General features: G+C 35.1%; 1 protein-coding gene across 2 annotated transcripts in view; it reads left to right on the forward strand.

Annotated features, from left to right (window-relative positions):
- The window catches only part of TNKS2 (tankyrase 2), a 56,617-nt gene that overhangs the window by 30,486 nt on the left and 5,311 nt on the right, over positions 1-20,820 (forward strand). The window contains exons 14-25 of one of the 2 annotated variants that reach the window (XM_031461381.2): positions 3,021-3,166; positions 3,743-3,908; positions 4,468-4,687; positions 7,068-7,177; positions 7,855-8,043; positions 9,326-9,578; positions 10,428-10,510; positions 11,594-11,714; positions 14,424-14,521; positions 15,349-15,423; positions 17,779-17,884; positions 19,700-19,886. In XM_031461381.2, coding sequence (XP_031317241.2) covers positions 3,021-3,166; positions 3,743-3,908; positions 4,468-4,687; positions 7,068-7,177; positions 7,855-8,043; positions 9,326-9,578; positions 10,428-10,510; positions 11,594-11,714; positions 14,424-14,521; positions 15,349-15,423; positions 17,779-17,884; positions 19,700-19,886 — 1,754 coding nt within the window. The remainder of the gene's footprint in view (positions 1-3,020; positions 3,167-3,742; positions 3,909-4,467; positions 4,688-7,067; positions 7,178-7,854; positions 8,044-9,325; positions 9,579-10,427; positions 10,511-11,593; positions 11,715-14,423; positions 14,522-15,348; positions 15,424-17,778; positions 17,885-19,699; positions 19,887-20,820) is intronic. The other variant, XM_064488217.1, reaches the window with a different exon arrangement.

Below are 20,820 nucleotides of genomic sequence, written 5' to 3' on the forward strand. Positions count from 1 at the left end.
TACTGTTAATACGAAAAATCAAGTTATTTATATGTGCATTGTTTTAAAAGGTAAATAATGCTAATCTAGTTCTGCTCTGCAAATAAGGATCATTAATGAAAGAAACTTTGATTTCACATCTCAATAAATACATCATAGTCACAAATTTAAATAAACTTCATGTTTATAGAAATGCATTTTGTTTAAAGAACCTATTTGTCCCTTTAAAAGAATAATGCATATCAAATTATTGTCCATTATTGTTTACATATGACACCTAAAACAGGAAGGGAAGAAAACTGAACAGTGTATCACTCTGTCTATACCTTTCTTCTGGCTTCTTCATTTCTTTGCCCCATCTACATCTGTGAGGACCCAGTGTTTAAATATAGTAATAATAGAGTGTCACCACTTTTCAGAGCCATTGTCTCCTAGTAATCTTCAGTTTATCTCGACTCTGAAATACTTTTTTTCTTTCTCAGAAGAGCCAACTAGCCCTTCTAGGACCCATCTCCTATAATGGTCAACCTTTCCTCAAGCTTTGCTTTTACTGTAGAATCATATGTAATGTCTTATTGCCTATACCAGATACTTCTATTACCTATAGAAACTGTGCATCTGAATAATTAACTCGGAAGACTAACATTTTGGAAGAGCAAGACTACTTTTCAGTTCAACTAATATAAATTAAAATTAACTCAGCATGTTTCATGAATTAGATAATTCTTCAGTAATGCAATAATGTTATTTTCATTTCAAGAGCTAGTAAGGGAGAAAAGAACACTGTTGTGTCCTCTCTCCCCACCACACACAGACTTTTTCAAAGCAGTGCTGGTCCTATTTGCGGTGACACTGATAGGAAATAAGTTTTATAAAAAGCTTAATTTATTGATTTGATTCGTGGCAGAGGTCACTATTTGAAACAGTTTCACTATATTTCTCTATGGTGTTCTTAATCCTGAATAGACTAACCCCACAAAATCAATTTTAGATTTTCTGAGAACAAAATATAAATATTGGTCTCATCTAACCTTCAGCTCTGAGGAAATTTATTCACTGTCCTTTTAAATAAAGAGATTTCTCAAAGTTGATTTAAAAGTCTTTGTGATCCTTTCCTACTGCTTTATCTGTGTAGATAGTGCAGTCATTTCCAAATAACTTAAGATTTTATTTTTTTTAATAATTTTTCAAAGAAAAATGCTATTATGCAGTTTATTGTTTGACTTATTTTGTAGTTCATTCTCATGCCCTTAATTAGGAGGTTAACATGATTTTGAAAGGGTGGATTTTGTTTCTCTTACTGACTAATGACTTGTGGAAAAACAAATCACTTGAGTTAAGGATAGTGAGCTGAGATTTTGTTTTTGTTTTTGTTTTTTTGAGGAATGATAAATTACGTTAGGTGGGCAGATGGAGTTAGAGTCAACTAGCTGTTGGCAGGGAAGGGGGATTACTGATAAAAAATTGTAATGGTCATCCACTTACATATATTAAGGAACGTAAAACTATATTCAGTACACTAATATTAAAGACCAGACTTTGTTTTCATAAGGATAGAAGAGGGCTAGAAGGAAGAAATAGATCAAGAGAAGAGACTGGGGGCAGCAATTGGACTTGGAGAATAAAATAATGCCATTGGGTTGAGGAATACCTTCCCCTCTCCCTGTGATAGACATTAGGCTGCCTTTCCTCAACTCTGCTTTTAAAATCACTTAATGGAAATTTATCTCCATCAACTTTTCTATTCCTTGTATATCTCTAGACCAGTGGCTTGGTATGAATCGCTAGGACAATAACATCTGTACATTGCCCAGTGAGCACTTCATTTCTGTGCTCAGTAGTGTTTGTTTAGTGGTGAGCTCTCAGGCTAGATACTTTCTTGGACACCTACTGTTAGTAAAGTTGTCTCAGTGGACAAAATTAAACTGAGAGCTAGGGAGTTAGAATGGCCATTGATAACGACCAAACCTAGCAGCACTTGACATATGGGTTAATTCCTCCTTCCCGGAGCCCGACTTCAGAGCCACAGAACACCATCTTTCAATGGTGAGACCCTGAATGTATATATCCAGCAGGCTCTGGTTGGGAATGCACTAAAGAGTTCTATCAGACCTGTTATTAACCCCCTTGAGGTAAACCTACTGATAGCTGGCTCCTTTGGTTTATTAGGCTTAAGTTATGCCTGCTTGTAGGGTAGGGGAGTAAAAAAAAAAAAAAGGGAAAGGGTTTTTAGTAATATTCTTACCTAAAATACTCTTTTGATCTTTTTTTAAGCACCATGATTTATCATCTGTGTTGCTTTCCTTCCCCAAATGTTCATACTTTCCATGTAAAATACTCTTGAGTATTTTGAGTGTTACTCTTACAAGCCTTTCTCAGCTAGACTTCTCACCTGAACCAAAAAAGACAAAAAATTACTTTTCTTAATCCTCCCAAGGATTATATATAACCAATAGCATTCTATTAGTTAATTCATTCCATGTAGTACAATATAATTCTCTAAGTATAATTCCTCAGGCCCCATCCCAAACATAACAAATTAGGAAATCTGGAGGTAGGACCCAGTGCACATGAAAATTTGAGAACCACTGTTCTAGAACAGTACTTTAATGTGCTTACAGATTATGTAGAGATCCTGTCAGAATGCAGATTCTGATTCAGTGGGTAAAAGTCTGAGAATCAGAGTTTTTAACAAGTTCCCAGGTGATGCCAGTGCTCCTATGATCCAGGGTACCTATACATATATTTACCACAAAATGGAAATTACAACTGCTGATAATTGGTACTTAAATGTTACCTTTATGTAAATAGTAGTAACGGTAATAATAAAATGGACCTACGAGCTTTAGCAAAAGAAGATGATTATAGATAAGAGGACCAGAGAGATTCCCAGTAAATGACAAGACGAAGTAAGGAGAATAAATAGCAAAGAGTTTCTGAGAATACTGATAATGATGAGACGTTGGAAATTTCTATTAGATAAATGAAAGCAAGAAGTTAGAATATGTAACATCATGTGTACACTGTGTTCCATCCTACAGAAGTTATGTACTGTTCAGAGTGTCAACTGCAGAGACATTGAAGGACGTCAGTCTACACCGCTCCACTTTGCGGCGGGCTATAACCGGGTGTCTGTGGTGGAATACCTGCTGCAACACGGAGCTGACGTGCATGCTAAAGATAAAGGGCAAGTACCAGCACTCACCGGGGCCTCTGTTCCTTCATCTGGCCTTTGCAGGAAAATCTGAAAATATTTTTAAGATAGTTGGTAGCTCTTTTATTTTCAGAGAAGTCTGTTTGCTAACATTGGCTTAAATACAGCTTCTTAATTTCAGTCAAGACTTTATGATTAGCATTTATGTAAAAAGCTGCATAATGCCTTTTTATTATTCTGTAATGACCAAGGAGATTACAGCATTAGTGTGATACTGATTTTTAATGTAAATTTTTTAGTTTGCATTGAGGATACTTGAATTATTCCAGTTTATCTTAAAATTATTTTTCTTTAAAAATATATATTTCTCAGTTCTAGATATTGAGTATATAGATGTTTGTTACATTCTCTGCAATTTTAAATATTTTTGAAATTTCCTCCCTTCCTCCCCCTCACAAAGTAATTTCATTTCTGCTTTCAGATTTTAGGTTCTGTAACATACAATCAGTAAAATCCCATATGCAGTTCAAGAAATTTATCTGCTATATGTAATAATTTAAATTAAAGTGTATCTTTGTGTTGTGTTACTCATTTAACTTTCCATTTCAGAGGCCTTGTACCTTTGCACAATGCATGTTCTTATGGGCACTATGAAGTTGCAGAACTTCTTGTTAAGCATGGAGCAGTAGTTAATGTAGCTGACTTATGGAAATTTACACCTTTACATGAAGCAGCAGCAAAAGGAAAATATGAAATTTGTAAACTTCTGCTCCAGGTATATTTAAGTACTTACTGTGGACGGAGTGTATTATACAAAATATGTTTATGATATTTCTAACAACTAATATAAAGTTAAACTAGTAAGGAGGTAGGAAGCAAAGTTGTCTAATTCTGAACCTGGATTTCAGAATAGATGTCATGAACACTATAAGCCAGCTTTATTTAGCGCTGATGAAATTAACAGTACTGGTTTTTCTATACTGGTACCGATATAGATACCTTACAGTAAAAAAACAAGAGTATAGTTACATTTATACTTTACACAACGTTGAAGTTTCGTGAAAACTAAAAATAGCATATGTGAAAGGTAATTTTTAATGAGATACTACCTTATTTTGAAAGTTTAAATTTTTAACTGTATTACTGCATTATAAAAGCCCAATATTTAACTGCTTCTATTTTTTATTGTAAGTTTTTGTATATTAATTAAGCATTAATAACAATCATGTTAATCTTTAAGGTAAAGTCTCTTAGTATCATTAAATGTACTATTTTCTCATTGACCAAGGGCAAACTTAAGCCATTTCCTCGCTTTCTGTTTTTCACATGCCCAGCATGGTGCAGACCCTACAAAGAAAAACAGAGATGGAAATACTCCTTTGGATCTTGTTAAAGATGGGGATACAGATATCCAAGATCTACTTAGGGGAGATGCAGCTTTGTTGGATGCTGCCAAGAAGGGTTGTTTGGCCAGAGTAAAGAAGTTATCTTCTCCAGATAATGTAAATTGTCGTGATACCCAAGGCCGGCATTCAACACCTTTACATTTAGCAGGTAAGTGGATGAAGTGTCTCAGATTTAGGCTGGTGAAATGTAAGATTCATTTTACCTGAATAAAATATTTCCTATAAGTAATCTTGAAAGATTAAAATCAAGTATCTTCTAGTACTTCCATCATACTCTAGTGTATTTGTACAGGGCAACTGTACTTCACGTCCACTTTGGTACCAGCATGTTATATTCACTAAGAACAATTGAAACGGGCTCTGTCAGTCACCATGTGCTTTGGAACCTCTATTCCAGGTCATACTGTGTGAATCATCTTTGATGTGTGTGTTTTGACTACAGAAATTTCAAAAATATGCCTGTTGAGCCATCCTTCCTCGTGGGAAGCTAAAGCTTTCCATTCTTCTGATGATAGCTGTTAAGCACAAGCAGAAAACAATCTTTAAAGTCTTTCAGGAGTTACATAAACCTCTTGCTCAAGTTATTCGTTGTGTTAGTTTGTTAGGCCTGCCTTGATTTACCACAGGCTAAGTGGCTTAAACAACAGAAACGTATTTTCTCACACTTCTGGAGATGTTGGCAGGACTGGTTTCTTCTGAGGCCTCTCTCCTTGGCTTGCAGATGACCACCTTCTCTGTGTCCTCACATGTCCTTTTCTCTGTGTATATCCCTGGTGTGTCTGTGTTCTAATCTTCTCTTATACGGACAACAGTCAGATTCACTTAGGGCTAACCCTAACAACCTCATTTGAACTTAATCACCTCTTTAAAGGCCTTATCTCCAAATACAGTCACTTTCTAAGATACTAGTGGTTAGGGCTCAACATAGGAAATTTGGGGACTACAATTCAGTACGTGGCATTTGTTCTAAGATTCCATTCATGAAAGTGGCACAGTATATCTTTTTCAGCTGTATTAAAGATGCTAGGGAATGGGCCATTAAAACACTGAGCTACAGCTAGTACTTCAGTGGAGCTGCATCATAGGCACATTTGATTCATACAAGTTTATCTGAATACATACGGTTTAAAAAGAGAAAAAAGGAATGCAGGTGTTTCTTGCCACTTTGTGTAATGTGGGAGATGGAAGTCCACAGTCTTCTCTCAGTTCCTTTTGGTCTCACAGTGTGAGCAGCTATGTTCCTAGTTTTTAAGAGATAATTTTAGTGTATGTGGTTTTTACCTTTAAATTATGACCCCATGTAAGTTAGGACCCCACTGTCAGTGGAAAAGAATTACTCCATCTGTGTGTCTTTTAGACACATTTTGAAGTGATAAGCCACAAATGCTAACAAGGTGAGAAAAAGCTCTCCTCCTCCTCCTGGCAGTCAGGAGTTTCTAGTCCCTGTAAGACAAGATGTAGCCTGACCTCTGATTTGAATTGTGCTGTGCATATTTATTTATATAAGCTTTTTGTATTTTAATGATAGCTTATCTAGAACATTTAACATTATTATTTGTCTGTGTTGTACTTGTAAGTGGCAAATATGTTGTATACACAAAATATTTCTCCTCATTTATGTGGTATTACACCTTGAGACCTGGAAGGACTTTTGAATTTGGTGTAGTACTTAGCTTATGTTAGTTTCATAGTTTTGTTTTTCTTTACTTGACCTTACTAAAGTTTTTTTGCTTTAGATCATTCAGCAAAAGGCTTTTTAAAAAACTACAGTGAAAATGAATGTGAATAAAGTATTTTGAACTATTTTAAAGTTTCAGGTGATACCCGGTTTTACGTTGGCAAAGTTAAGTTCCAGATTTACTTTCAAACTATGGTTGTCAAACGAAATATACTTACTTTACCATGAGCATGTACTAAGATAGCTGAGTTCTCAGGGTGACAGCTGGGGAGTTATGGTACATTTATAAAATGCTAAGTTTTACTTCATGGCTTTAGCAGCAATTGGTTCTGCTGCCAGACTTGTAGAGTTGTGTACCTCTACATTCTCTCTAACAAAAAGCATGTCTTTGTGGCCTTCTGGGGATATGAGGCCCTGAGACCCACACTGGTGTGTTTTCTGCTCTGTCAGCCACTTGTGTTCCTAACTTGGCTTTTATATAGATTGGGTGCCTTTTGCTTGCAGCTTTGAGACCATGTATCTGAGTTCAAGAAACTGTGTATACAACAACCATGAAGGCAGGGACTTTGGTGGGAACATTTTAAAAGGAAAGATTTAAGTAAATCAATCAGTATAACTTTAGAGTCTCTAAAACAAATGGGTATCATTACTGAAAGCTTCCAACCTGAGGCCAGTGGGCAATTTTTTCCCATAAGATAAATCTTTAATAGACTCCTTTGAAGAATTTCAGATTTCTATAAAATCTCTTATTTTTAAAATCATGTCTGTTCTTTATATATAGATATATACATATGTGTAGCTATTTTTTATATGAAAAAGTGAAAGTAATTTTACTTCTTTTCTTAACCAGCTGGTTATAATAATTTAGAAGTTGCAGAGTATCTGCTGCAACATGGAGCTGATGTGAATGCTCAAGACAAAGGAGGACTTATTCCTTTACACAATGCAGCATCTTATGGGGTAAGTTCTTCCATGTTACCTTTAAAAATCTCTGAAATTTTCAAAGTGAGAATCAGTATTGAAATTAAAAGAGAATTTAGTTTGACTTTCTAATTTTACAGAGAAGTAAATTTGAGAACCAAAGAGGTTACTTCGAATTTTCAAATCTAAATCTGTTGTAGCTTGCTGTGTGACATGCAGCACATTTTGTCTTTCCTTGTACATATCTTTTATTTTCTGTGAGATGTTGATGATTTTATTTGTTTGGGGCCCAGAAAACCCGCTGGGATTCATACGAATTGGTAAAGATCAGATGCATTGTTCTTGACTTACAATATCCTTGAGTAGTAACATCAGTACTGACCATCTTCAATTGAGTAATTGAGGACGATTGCTGGTTTATAAATTGATGTTTAGCAGTTATAACACTTAAATAAATGAGAAACTGTTTATCATTTTAGTTTTAGTTCCCTCCTGTGTAGAATTCTTAACTATTATCTAGTTTCTCAAATTATTAAAACATCTACTGTAATTTTTAATCAACCACCCACAAATTGTGATGGTGGGAAGAAACAGTTTTTCATTTCTAGAGTAAATTTAAAACTATGGAAAAATAGGTATATAGCTACTTTCTTTTTAAGAACTAAAGTGTGATGAAGTAATATTTCAGACTGTAACAGGAGTTTTCTCTTTCACAGCACGTAGATGTAGCAGCTTTGCTAATAAAGTATAATGCATGTGTTAATGCTACGGACAAATGGGCTTTCACTCCTTTGCACGAAGCAGCCCAAAAGGGACGGACACAGCTTTGTGCTTTATTGTTGGCCCATGGAGCTGATCCTACTCTTAAAAATCAGGAAGGACAAACACCTTTAGATTTAGTTTCAGTAAGTCATGGGCTCTTTGAAAAATCTCACTGCTTTCTTTACTTTGTAAAATTCACTTGGTATATATAAAATGTCTTCATGGTGAATGTGGCAAAATCTGATTTTTAGCCCAATTTAAATTTAGGACCACTTAGGTAATATAAAAAGTAAATAGAATTATCAATCAGTTATTGTATGCTGAGTGCTTTTAAAAATGGGAAAAAGAAGTATAAGGTATAGCTGCTTACATTATTTGGGAAACAACAGGCAAGGCCTTCAGTGAATGCTGTTACAGCACACAGAACAGAAGATGGTACAGGTCCATGGGCCTTATGAACTTACCAAGCTGGGAACATTACCCTCAGGGTGCAGCTGCAAGGTCTTCTGCTGTAGAGATTTTCTTCCCTCCCAACACTGCCTCATCCCCAAAATGTTATTGCTTACCCCACCAAAACTATTCACGGAACAAGTTTGTTCCTCCAGTTTTCCCTGGGAAGTCCTTTTTTCCTTCCTCTCCCAAGGAAACTCCTGTAGGTGTCTCCATTGTGGCCTCCATCTCTCCACCTGTGACACAGGTGCCTCTCTTGCCTCTGCCACTAAGGACGGTGACCCAGAGCAGTGGAGGGAAAGGGAGAAGAGGTTCTTCTTGAGGTGGGAAGGAAAAGGAGTCTGTCCTGCAGACTGCTTTCTACTGAGAGAGATTCCAGTGTTGCAGGTTACATTGAGAAGCTGATTCAGTTCAGCTGCATTGAGAGTTGAATAGAATTTTCTTAGCAGGCTGACAACCCCACCATATTTGTAACATTTCTTCAGGGAAATGTCCTTCCAGTTCCAAACTACCTTAGAAGTGAAATTTTCTAATTTAATCTGCCCATATGTTAGTCCACCAGCTATAATTAAGTGACATTGAAACAGTGCTCTAGAGAACATGCGTGGGCTTTAGAATCAAACAGACTTGCCTTAGAATTCCAGCTCTACCACTTATAATTGTACAATCTTACAAATTGTGTAACCTCTAAGCTTCAACTACCTGATCTATAAATGGGGAAAAAATAGATCTGGTTGATATGAGAATTAAATGAGGTGATGTACTTAAAGTCCTTGGCATGGTATCAGATACATAAACAGTGCCCAATAAATTATGCTAATACTATTTTAAAATGTTATATACCAACTGTGAGTGTCTGATTCTAGTTCATATCTGCTGGGTTTTTGTCATATTTTTAAACGTGTTCTATGGAGTTTAGCAGAATTTTAAAACTTGCTTACTGCAGGTTTTCTCTCTCTCTGACTTGTGCCATAGGCAGATGATGTCAGCGCTCTCCTGACAGCAGCCATGCCCCCTTCTGCTCTGCCTTCATGTTATAAACCTCAAGTGCTCAATGGTGTGAGAAGCCCAGGACCCACCACAGATGCTCTGTCTTCAGGTCCATCCAGCCCATCAAGCCTTTCTGCAGCCAGCAGTCTTGACAACTTATCTGCCAGTTTTTCTGAACTGTCCTCAGTTGTTAGTTCAAGTGGAACAGAGGGTGCATCCAGTTTGGAGAAAAAGGAAGGTGAGACATTCAGCCAAAATAACTTAACGTAGCCACATATTTGTTGTTTGGATTGCTAAGGTCTTTTTTTTTTTTGACCTTAACTACAACTGTTAGTATCAGATTAGTTAACATACCTTTTATTGTTTTATTTACATTATTATTAGAATTCCTAATGAAAGTTTCTCCAAGTTGAGAATTCATGAGTGTTCTGCTGCTAACCTACTTTTTAGATATAAATATGCTTTTTGAAAGGTATAGAAGTGCTTTTACTTGAGTAGTTATGCCTTTATTTACCTCTTCCAGTGTATTATTACAGAATTATGAAATACTTTCAACCCTACATCAAAATACCTAATTTTGAATATCACTTTAAAAAAGAAAAAGACACACATACCTACAGTCTATTGAACTGTTCTCTTTACCTTTTACCTGTCAAAATCCATCTCACTCTATGCAACATGTGGACCTTGTTTTCAAAGTTTTTTTATAAAGTAGTTTACATCCTCAAAGGTAGGGAAACTTTTTTTTTTTCAATTAGATATAATTGACAGAATTGTATTAGTTTAAGCTGAATGGGAACTTATTGTAAAGATACAGTTAAAAATAAAATTTTAAAAAAAGATTTCTTTGTAACATGAGAGTGCCCCATTGTTTAACCCTTTCTTCTAATGATGTGGAAATTTTATAGCTTTCTCTTTGCAATTTTTAATGTTATGCTTAATATTATAACCCAAATGGCTATTAATATTTTGCTTCATCTTTACAATCTTCATGCACATAACAGTATCATAAAACTTTGCTATTATAATGTTGATGTACATTATTCTGACATGAAATTTTATATGTTCTGATTTTTTTATTTTCCAGTTCCAGGAGTAGATTTTAGCATAACTCAATTTGTAAGGAATCTTGGGCTTGAACACTTAATGGATATATTTGAGAGAGAACAGGTAAATACATGAATTGTTTTGCTTGGTTTGATATTTTTTAGAACCTCAAGGGAATAAGTGGGACATGCTTGAAATACTCTGAACCATTCAACCTGTTGACAGGTGAAAAGGATTTTTTTTGAGATTGGAAATCAATCTCTTCTAATTTGGCTTAATCTTGGAATATCCGTTCAGTTTATTAGCACATAAAAATTGATTCTCATATAGTAACAGTAAAATAGCTTTCTTGAATAAGTTTAGCCTATCCAGTTCTTAAAAGTAAGTTATCCTTGAACTCAGCTTGTTCAGTTCTATTGTGTCAATCACAACCCATTCTAAGCCTGACACTTCTCCAGCCATTATGGAGAGGTATACACCAACTATATATCTGAGCTTTTCTAGACCAGTCCGAATTTAAAGTGTTCTGTCAGAATATAGTTACTGATATTTTGAGTTCAGAAAATAAAATTACTCTAGACTTTTACCCCTAAGGAACTTTGGGTCTAGTTACGGAGATATGATAGGAACATGTGAAGAGTTAAGTTTTTGGTATAGACAGTAAAAATTCAAAGAAAGGAAGGGTTACTACAAGGTGGACTATTCAGGGAAAGCTTCATGGAAAACTTGTAAATAAAACAGATTTTTTAAAAATGTCTTCAGTTTCACACAGTGGGAATAATATATTTGAGGACGTAAAAGGGTTAGTTTGAACAATGATGCTGAAATATCAGTCAGCATAGTCCAGAACCTGTAGGAGCATTACATTAAGACATTGTACCAATAGGTTGAATGCAGAGTGATGGTGGAAAAGATAAAATAGTGTGCCTAAATGTGGTTAATTTGAGGATGCATTTTTGTTTTGCAGTTTAGTTTTTCTTGGGTCCTTATGCTAAATGAAAATAACGGTATTTTTGGTAGTTCGTGACTCAGCTTTGTTTAATTAGCTGCAACTTCTCAGTTTCAGTTTAACAACTGATGTGCTTTTGTTTCTAATCTGTTCAAAATAATTTGCAATAAATGTATAAATCTAATACATTGTGAGAACACCAATATGTGAATGTCTTCCAAACGAGTCTTCTAAACAGTTTCATCCTCTTTTGTAAGATCACTTTGGATGTATTAGTTGAGATGGGGCACAAGGAACTGAAGGAGATTGGAATCAATGCTTATGGACATAGACACAAACTAATTAAAGGAGTTGAGAGACTTATTTCTGGACAACAAGGTATTTCATTTTAAATCATTCCTGTTATTTTAACAGTTTCTATAAAGGCAGCCCTCAACTTACTAAATGATAATTTTAAAATCTGTAAGAGAGAGTCCACTTAATAAGAAGCACACTAACTGGGGATCCATTTATTTAATTGTTTTTGTCTTGTGTGGAAGGTAGTTAGGTTTATTTATTTATTTTTAAATGGAGGTACTGGGGATTAAACCCAGGACGTTGTGCATTCTAAGCACATACTCTGTCACTGAACTATACTCTCCCCACCAAGAGTATTAACTAGGATTTGGGAAACCTGAGATCAGATCTTAAATCTGCTACTGTTAAACTCTGTGAACCTAAGTGAAGTTTCTGGGCCATTCAGAAATCTGGGTGTTGCCTTAAATCTGAAGTTTTTTCTGTTATTTCCATTCTGAAGTTACAGTTCTAAAATTGTGTTGTTCTAAGAGGTCTGGAATTTGGGTATCTCATGTGGTAATATAATGGGTAATGACTAGGTGGTCAGGCCTTCCATAAAATAATATTGTGAATCTCTTTGGTTGTAAATAGTTACATTCTAAACACTTACAGCTAAAATATTGGGAAACAATAATGTTGTAACTGAGGAAACAGTGAAATAAAGTTGAATAATATTTTCATTTGTCCTGAATGTTGATACTTAAGGAAAATACAAATTGCATTTGTTCAGCAGATATTAACACTTCCTGCATATCAGGTCCTTGTTATAAAAGATGAATTGTTTTAGGTTTCAAAACTATTTTTTTAAGTTCATTGTTAAACTGAGGGAATGATGTATCCTGGGGTCAGAAGCATCCTATAATTGAAGACCTGGCCGTACAACTGGGGTTAAAAATAAACCTCCATTAGCAAAAATGAGGGAAGTTTTAGGGAAGAGTGTATGCTAGCCAGGATAGGGTCCATCCCTTGAAGAAAAAAAAGAGAGAACTTTGTAAATTAGGTGATTGAAGTTAAGGAATGCTTTAAACTAGAACTCTGGAATAGAACTGATTAAAAGTAGATGCTCTTTCTTTGCCTGGTAGGAACCAGGGCAAAATGTTTAACATGGGAGATAGTCTTGGATATTTCTAGTATAGAAGACAAAATTTTATAAGATGAAGAGGAGGGACACCTTATGGCTGCCTGGAATGTTAGTATGAAGTGGAACTAAATTCCTCTGTTGTGGACTGCCATCATGACTACTAGGAAACACTGCAGATCTGGTAGGATAGCAGTTAAGTCTGTGTTGAAAGGCTCAGGAAACAGTGAGGGAGACTGATACACTGCCTCCAAGTGTCAGAGGTACATACCTCCATACCACCTCTGGTCCTCTGGTCATTCTGGTAACATCCAGCTACGATTGGGTAGTAACTTTCATTCCTACATGGAGGAAAAATGTTACAACACGGAATGACTGTGTCTGACCTAGCACATCAGGGTCACTTTCCTCCATAAAGTTACCACATTCCTCATCTTTGTTTGAAGCCAATATTCTATACCTATATTGTACTCAGTTTGTAAGCTGGAACCAGTGGCAAGCTTCTGAGAGTCTCTCATCTAGCTGACTTAACAGCCTTAGCTGTCATTCTGTGTATCAAGTCAGTAGGTTACTTGTCCTGATCTTTCAGCACTGATGTCTTCTTGGGGCTGCCCAAAGATGCCTTAGTCAAACATTTGTCACAGTCTTTATTCTGTAAAATATTCTCTTTTGTATGGTCTCCATACTTCCTATAGACTTTGTAATTCAGCCATACCTAAAAGGTTTTATGAGAGTTTGGCATATTGGTGGTAGTCGTATTATTCAGACCAGAGCAGTGCTCTTAATCTCCATAGGCAAAACACCATGCATTTACCCAGTAGTAAAGGACTTGAGCCCTACCTGGGAAAACGGTGGCACTTTGGAGATCTTACAGAGATTAAAGGAGAGTTGTGTTACAGACAGAACAAAGAAATTAGAAAATTCTGTATAAGATTTCATTTTAAAAGCTTTTATGAGAGTAAAGATACAAAAATATGTATGATTTCCGTGACTGTTGACATTCAGAAAATATGACAAATTTATTGCTAAATTAAAAACTCTATTAATGGGTTATAATAAGCATTCCATAGTTAGTAAACTTTATGCCTTCTCATTCTAGGATGATTTAAAATTACCTGAGACCTTGGAGGTTTCTGTCATGATTCTTCCTCATTTTTACAAAAAATAAAGGAACTAAATGCTTGAAAGGGCGGCCTAGTTAGTAAAGGAAATAATTTGAAGAAGAAAACATTGACAAATAAAAGATAAAGACCAGGAAGACTTTGTGAACTATTCTCACAAAAACCTTAGGACTTCTAAGGTCAAAAATTAGTAATCTAAATACAGTGTGGTATTCTTATTTGCATCCTGGAAAAGAAAAAGGACGTTAATGGGGGAAACTGGTGAAATCCAAATAAAGTCTATAATTAATTTTGACAGGTGTACTATGGGTGTATAAAATGGGAACATTAAAGGAACATTAATGTTCCTGATGGTAACATTAGGAAGTTGAGTGAAGGGTACACAGGAACCCTCTGTGCTCTCAGCCTTCCTGTAAATCTAAATTATTCCAAAATAAAACGTTTTTTTAAATGGTAGTAAGCATCCAATAAATCAGGTGTTTATTTTGGGCTAATGTCAATTGGTTTTTTGGGCAAAAAAAAATTTATTTACCTTCAAATTTCATTTGATAGGTCTTAACCCATACTTAACTTTGAACACCTCTGGAAGTGGAACTATTCTCATAGATCTGTCTCCAGATGATAAAGAATTTCAGTCTGTGGAGGAAGAGGTATGTTCATATACCTTAAATAAATGTTGGTTCAATAACTAAATTTCCAGAAAGTTTCCAGATCTACTAGAACATGTAGCAGTTTTTAATTGTTCCTAACTCTTTACCACCTGGAAAACTTCTGAAATTAGCATTTAAGGTACACTATCTTTGTAAACTTTAATTCTAATAATTTGGTTCAGCACTACAATTAATATTAACACAAAATTCTGTTGGAGAGAAGATGGCTAATATTCTCCTCCTTCATGAAGGCAATAGCAAAGCCCAGTATCTTAGATAAAACCCAGAATATGTGGTGCTGCTTATCTAGGAAATTTTTTTCTAGCTTTCTTTTCACGAAACTCTTGGATTCACTAAAATCTTTGAATAATGCCTTATACTCTGAAGAACACTATACCCTATGTTTGTGAGTTGAGCACAGAGATATAAAGTTGAGTGAGATTTAGTTCTAAAGCTCAAGAAACTCCAACTCTCAATGAAATACAAATTGTGCTTTATTAGAACAAAACAAATGGGAACAAATCATTAGGGTTTTTTTTAGTATATGTCAAGCTTCGTATGTTTAGCTCACTCATGCATCTGTTTGTTTCTTTTTTTTCCTTTAGTTTGCATTATATAATTTTCACCTATATATATTTTCAGATTGTACTAGCTAATAGCTATCTTTAGAAAATAGTACTTGTGAACTTACAGAACTCATTCCTTAAACAGCAGAAATATTAGAAACCCATTTTGTATTCTCAAAAATAGAATCATATGCATCAAGAACCATAATCAGAAAAGATATAAAAGCTAATGTACATATATTTGAAATATTTTCTCATCAGATGCAAAGTACAGTCCGAGAGCACAGAGACGGAGGTCATGCAGGTGGAATCTTCAACAGATACAATATTCTCAAGGTAATAAGTTGGTGAAAATAAAGTTTGCTGAGAACATAGTTTTCAAAGCCTAAAGCCATGATTATATTCTTTCATAAGAATATAATGATCTGCCCATCCCAATAAGTCTTTCATGTGGCCCCAGGAGATATTTTGGGAAAGAATATGTCTTTGGAAGGTTAAGATCCTCAGATCCCTGTACTGCCCTCATAACCACTAATTTATCTTCTGTTGAGCATATTTAAGTTTAAGGATTATGCTTTATCTTGGGGTAAAGAAAAATCCTGTAGGTTTAGGGTTTTAAATATATATACACTATTATTAATATATAAACTGCTATTGTAACCAAGTTGAATTTTTTTGTGGCTCATGGGAGGACTTCTGTCTTTATAGTTACACTGTAACTATTTATGGTTTGCTTGTTTTTTTAATTTTTCCTAATTGTGGTTACTCCAGGTGTCTGTGATTCCCCATACATACCATTTTTTGTAATTTTATTGCTCCCTCTATACCTTCTATCTTTCCAAAAGCAGTCTTTAAAAATGTTTTAAAGGAAGTCCTGTCTCTTATTGGTGTGTATCAGTTACTCTTCTCAGGACTTTTTCCAACTTTGCTTGTTTTTCTGAGCTATATAGCAAACAAAACTGCATATTCTACTTGAGATGTATAATGATTTTGTATTAACTACATTGATAAACTCTTAATAATTGTAAATATAAGACTTACAGTTAGAATTAAAATGTGGCAAATACCTTTCTAATACCTAAATTTTAAACTCAAAAGTTAACAATGTCAAATCTTTCAGCCATGTTGTATTACTCTTTCACAATAATATACTGTTATGAGTATAATAATAGATGTCATATTTTAGAGTTGTTGAATTCTAAATCTGTTTGTCAAGATTGCTATGTTCATACTATTAGAAATAAGATTTACTTTGTTTTGTTTTGTTTGGTGGAGAAGGGGGAGGTAATTAGGTTTATGTATTTATATTTATTTGTGTATAGAGGAGGTACTAGGGATTGAACCCAGGACCTCAGTGCATGCTAAGCATGTGCTTTGCTGCTTGAGCTATGTACCCTCCCCCCAGAAATAAGAGGCAAAACAAGCACACATTATTCAGGTGTAGGGTCATTCTTCTGGGAGTTGTATTTTATTAGGTCATATCATAGTATGACATAAGATGACATCTTGAGATTTCTATTCATGGACATATATGTAATTTTTAATAAGATAAATAATTATGCCTACTACGGGCAAATTTCAGTCAAGCAACTTTGTAGGCAGTAACAAACAATGTGTAGAGGTTTGTTAAGGGTGAGGGCAGGAGAGAGGAAATGTATTTGATTTCCAAAGTATTGAATTTGGGAAAGATAATGCTGTTTTCTTCCTCTATAAAATGTTTTAATGCAGTATTTAATGAAAATTTTTTCAATGATAAAACTTTTTTTTTTTTAACACTCATGAGAGCTCTTTATGCCAGTTATGTTCCTTGGTTGTGTCTGTGGTGGTATTCTGAGTTAATTTGAACCAAGACTAAAACCACCAGCTCCCAGATGTGTTGTAGGACCCGGAGGGGGCTGAAGCACTTTACATACAGCTAAGAAACAACAGTAGGATTGTGAGTGTTGATCCTGGAAATACTCCTAATGAAACCAAATCCATCTTTAACTCTCCTCCAGACAAAAATCTTAGTAACGGAAGAATAGGAAAGGGTCGAGGAAGTTAGTAGTAGGTGGGTATGGTGGGGGTGAGGGGGTGGCTGTTTCAGATATTTTTAATTAAAAACAGATAACGATGGTACTTTGAGCCAGATAAAGCAGAAGGGTGGGAAAGATACCATTGTCTGTCTTATACTTCTCTACAGAACTCAGCATGTCTGATTTGGAGATGTTTTAGTAATAATTCTAAAACAATGAGAAGTGTTTTAATCAATTAACAGTACTCTTAGATAAGCAATAACATCCTACTCTGTCAGTACTCTTAGAGCACAGGGAACTATATTCAGTAACATGTAATAACCTAAAATGAAAAAGAGTATATATGTATAACTGAATCACTATACTCTACACTAGAAACTAACACAACATGTAAATCAACTGTACTTCAATTAAAAACAAAACAGTACTCTTGACCTTTATATATAGCCATATGTAGCTTTTTTCCCCTTTGTAGCTTTTTATTTCTAAAATGTAATTATATTTTCATCTTTATGGTTAGGACTCAGTTTTTTAGTTGACCAAAAATAACATATAATTTATATTTCAGAGAAACGTTTTGCCTCTCTTCTGGCCATATGTGTAGCCCATTTTTGGTGAAGATTAACAAATAGCTAAGTAATTATGACCTAAAGATTTTATTTTTCTGGTTTCTTAGATTCAGAAAGTTTGTAACAAGAAACTGTGGGAAAGATATACTCACAGGAGAAAAGAAGTTTCTGAAGAAAACCACAACCACGCAAATGAAAGAATGCTATTTCATGGTAAGATTCCTCTCTCCCTCCCCTACCACCATCCTCTTCCACATTCGAGTTTTTGGTCAGGTATGAGATAATGATGTATTTGTATGTTCCTCATGTCATTTTAAAAAAATAAACATTATTTCTGTAAATTTTGACATTTACATTTATATTTTCAACCTCTTTTCAACAGGGGGGAAGTAATTTAGGTTTACTTATTTATTTTTAATGGAGGTACTGTGAATTGAACCCAGGACCTTACACATGCTGGGCATGCACTCTGCCACTGAGCTGTACCCTCCCCCCCCAACCACTTTTGAAATTGCATATTTTACAATGGACAGTTTGTAAGTAGAATTATCTTAATGGGAAGAGTATAGAAATGAGAATATTGACTATTAATATTATCCCTTATAAAATAGATTTTATTATGATCATTCTGAAAAATGGTGTTTTATTTTTAACTGGTTGATTGAATTAAAATTAAAAATAAGATCTGAAATTCACCTCAGAAGAATATATACATTCTATTCTGACTTTGATTCTAAATGTCAAGGCTACATTTAACTTCAGTTAAAAGCCACTGTCATTGAATCTGTGGAGTTTTCTGAGAACTTTTGTTGAACTGAGAGCACCATTACTTGTCATTCTTGAAATTTCCTGTTTATGTTGCAGCTTGGCAGGGTTGATTGATCTTTAAAGTTTATAGCAAAAATGAGTGTAGATATTAATAGTGTTTATCAAGTCTTCAAGCACATTATAGCTTCAGCCTGTTTCTTTATTTGGCTTAGACTACAGAAAATTTTTAGAGACTGGTAAAGTTCTATAAAACACAGCATTTAAATTTCACAGTCCCCTGGAAGAATGGCTATAACAGACTGAATTGGTATGTAATATCTAAATGGTACTTCTTCCAAAATCCTAAAATCATCATGATACTCTCTTGGCACAGAGCATATTTATGTATTGACTTGATGGTTGTAATGAATGATTTTTTTCTAGTTTAAAATAGAAATGGACTTGGTTTTTCCAAATTAATTCGAATAAGTTATTCTGTTCTTCAGTATTTCTGTAAAGTGGAATTCAGTGTATTTTCCTGTCCCTTTATGAACAGGGACACTGACTGATCTTGATGAATCAGTTAGCTGTGTTATATTTGCTTTTCCCAGCCCCCACTCTCACCCCATTCCCTGGCCTGGTTCCTGTGCTCAGTACCTCTTCCTCTTTGGCTAAGCTCCTTGTTGGCACACATGTGAGGAAGGAGGAGAAAGAAGTTAATATGTAAGAAATGAAAGGACACACTACATTTACAGACGGAATCTGGTATTAGCAAGTGATAAAAGGCAGAGAAGTGGACGGATAGGAGAGAAGAGGTATAAAGAAAAGAATGAACATGGAAGTCACTTGGCCACTTTTGACATCTAGAGAAAGCACATAGATGTGGGTGTCACTGCGTGGCCTAATTGCATTCAGCTTTGCCATACGAGGTGAATTATAAGACTCTTGGTTCTGGGTTTGTATGAATTTGGAACCTGGAATTTGATAAAGCTAGCATTGATATTTTAGGTGTTCTGTTCATTTTTCTAGTTGAATCTGTATGTGTCCTTATTTTGTCATCTGCACCACCACCCTATTAGAAAATTCATTGATTCTAGGAACTCTTCTAAAATAACTAATTTATTCTCAAGTAGTGAGCCAGCTGACAGTTAACTTGTTATATCCTTCTGTTTTGATTCTGCTTTATTGTGGTGGTGGTATATGTATGTTGAATAATTTCACTTTAAGAGACTTTAGTCTTTGTTGTTTTTCTTCTAAGATAAAATTTTATATGTATTTTAGGGTCTCCCTTTGTGAATGCAATTATCCACAAAGGCTTTGATGAAAGGCATGCCTACATAGGTGGCATGTTTGGAGCCGGGATCTATTTTGCTGAAAACTCTTCCAAAAGCAATCAGTATGTATATGGAATTGGAGGAGGCACTGGGTGTCCAGTTCACAAAGACAGGTCTTGTTACATTTGCCACAGGTAAGAAATCACTTATTCTCATTTACTTTTATAAGAATCAGATAAGAACTGGCTTTATACTTGATGTTTTCAGGGCAAGGCATTATCTCGGACAACTTTAGGAATCCAAGCTAAGCATGTTTCATGTTGCTTTTGGCCCTCTCACCACTTATAATAATTTAAGCTAATATTTATTTAATGATCTGTATGGGCCAAGCACAGTTCTAAGCACTCGATCTATTCAACTCATTTAATCATTAGAACACATGGTGCTTTAAAGAATATGGAATAGAAAATATCAGTGAGCATGAAAGAGATTTTATTGTGGCTCTTGAATATTATAGGACTCTGGCCTCTGAACGTCTAATATTCAGATACTAACATGGTATTACTTGCTACACCTAATCATTTCATGGCAATGCACGAGGGAGTCTCTCTCCCACCATGGTATGATCTTAATCCTCAGTTTGTCATATCATTACTTGAAAAGTTACAATAAAATACATCAGTCCCTTCAGAAGGCACCGTATTATCAAAGAACTACTTTATACTTTTTTCCCCTACTTTTAGTTACCCTGGTCTAACTCGGTTGTTAAAATCATTCAGATAACTTGGCCCTAATTGATAAAATGCTCATAAGTAAATAAATTACCTTTTGCCATTGGAAAAATCAAGCAAGATCAATTACTGAGATTTATTTTGTAGTTAGGGCACTACTTATACAGACCTAGAACAGTAGCTGTCTAACATTAGCAAGCTCACAATCACCTGTAGGGCTTGTTAAAACAAATTCCTAGGCCATGCCCTGTGAGTTGTTGACTTGGTAGGTCTGGGCTGGGGCCCTAGAACTTGAATTTCTACTGAGCTCCCAGGTCCTGCTGAAGCTTCTAATCACTTACCTAGAAGCCCTAGGGCAGTAGTTCTCAGATTGGGCAGCACATTGGAATTACCTGGG

This window comes from Camelus dromedarius, chromosome 8 (assembly GCF_036321535.1).
Source record: "Camelus dromedarius isolate mCamDro1 chromosome 8, mCamDro1.pat, whole genome shotgun sequence".
In the NCBI taxonomy this organism is placed as follows: Eukaryota; Metazoa; Chordata; class Mammalia; order Artiodactyla; family Camelidae; genus Camelus; species Camelus dromedarius.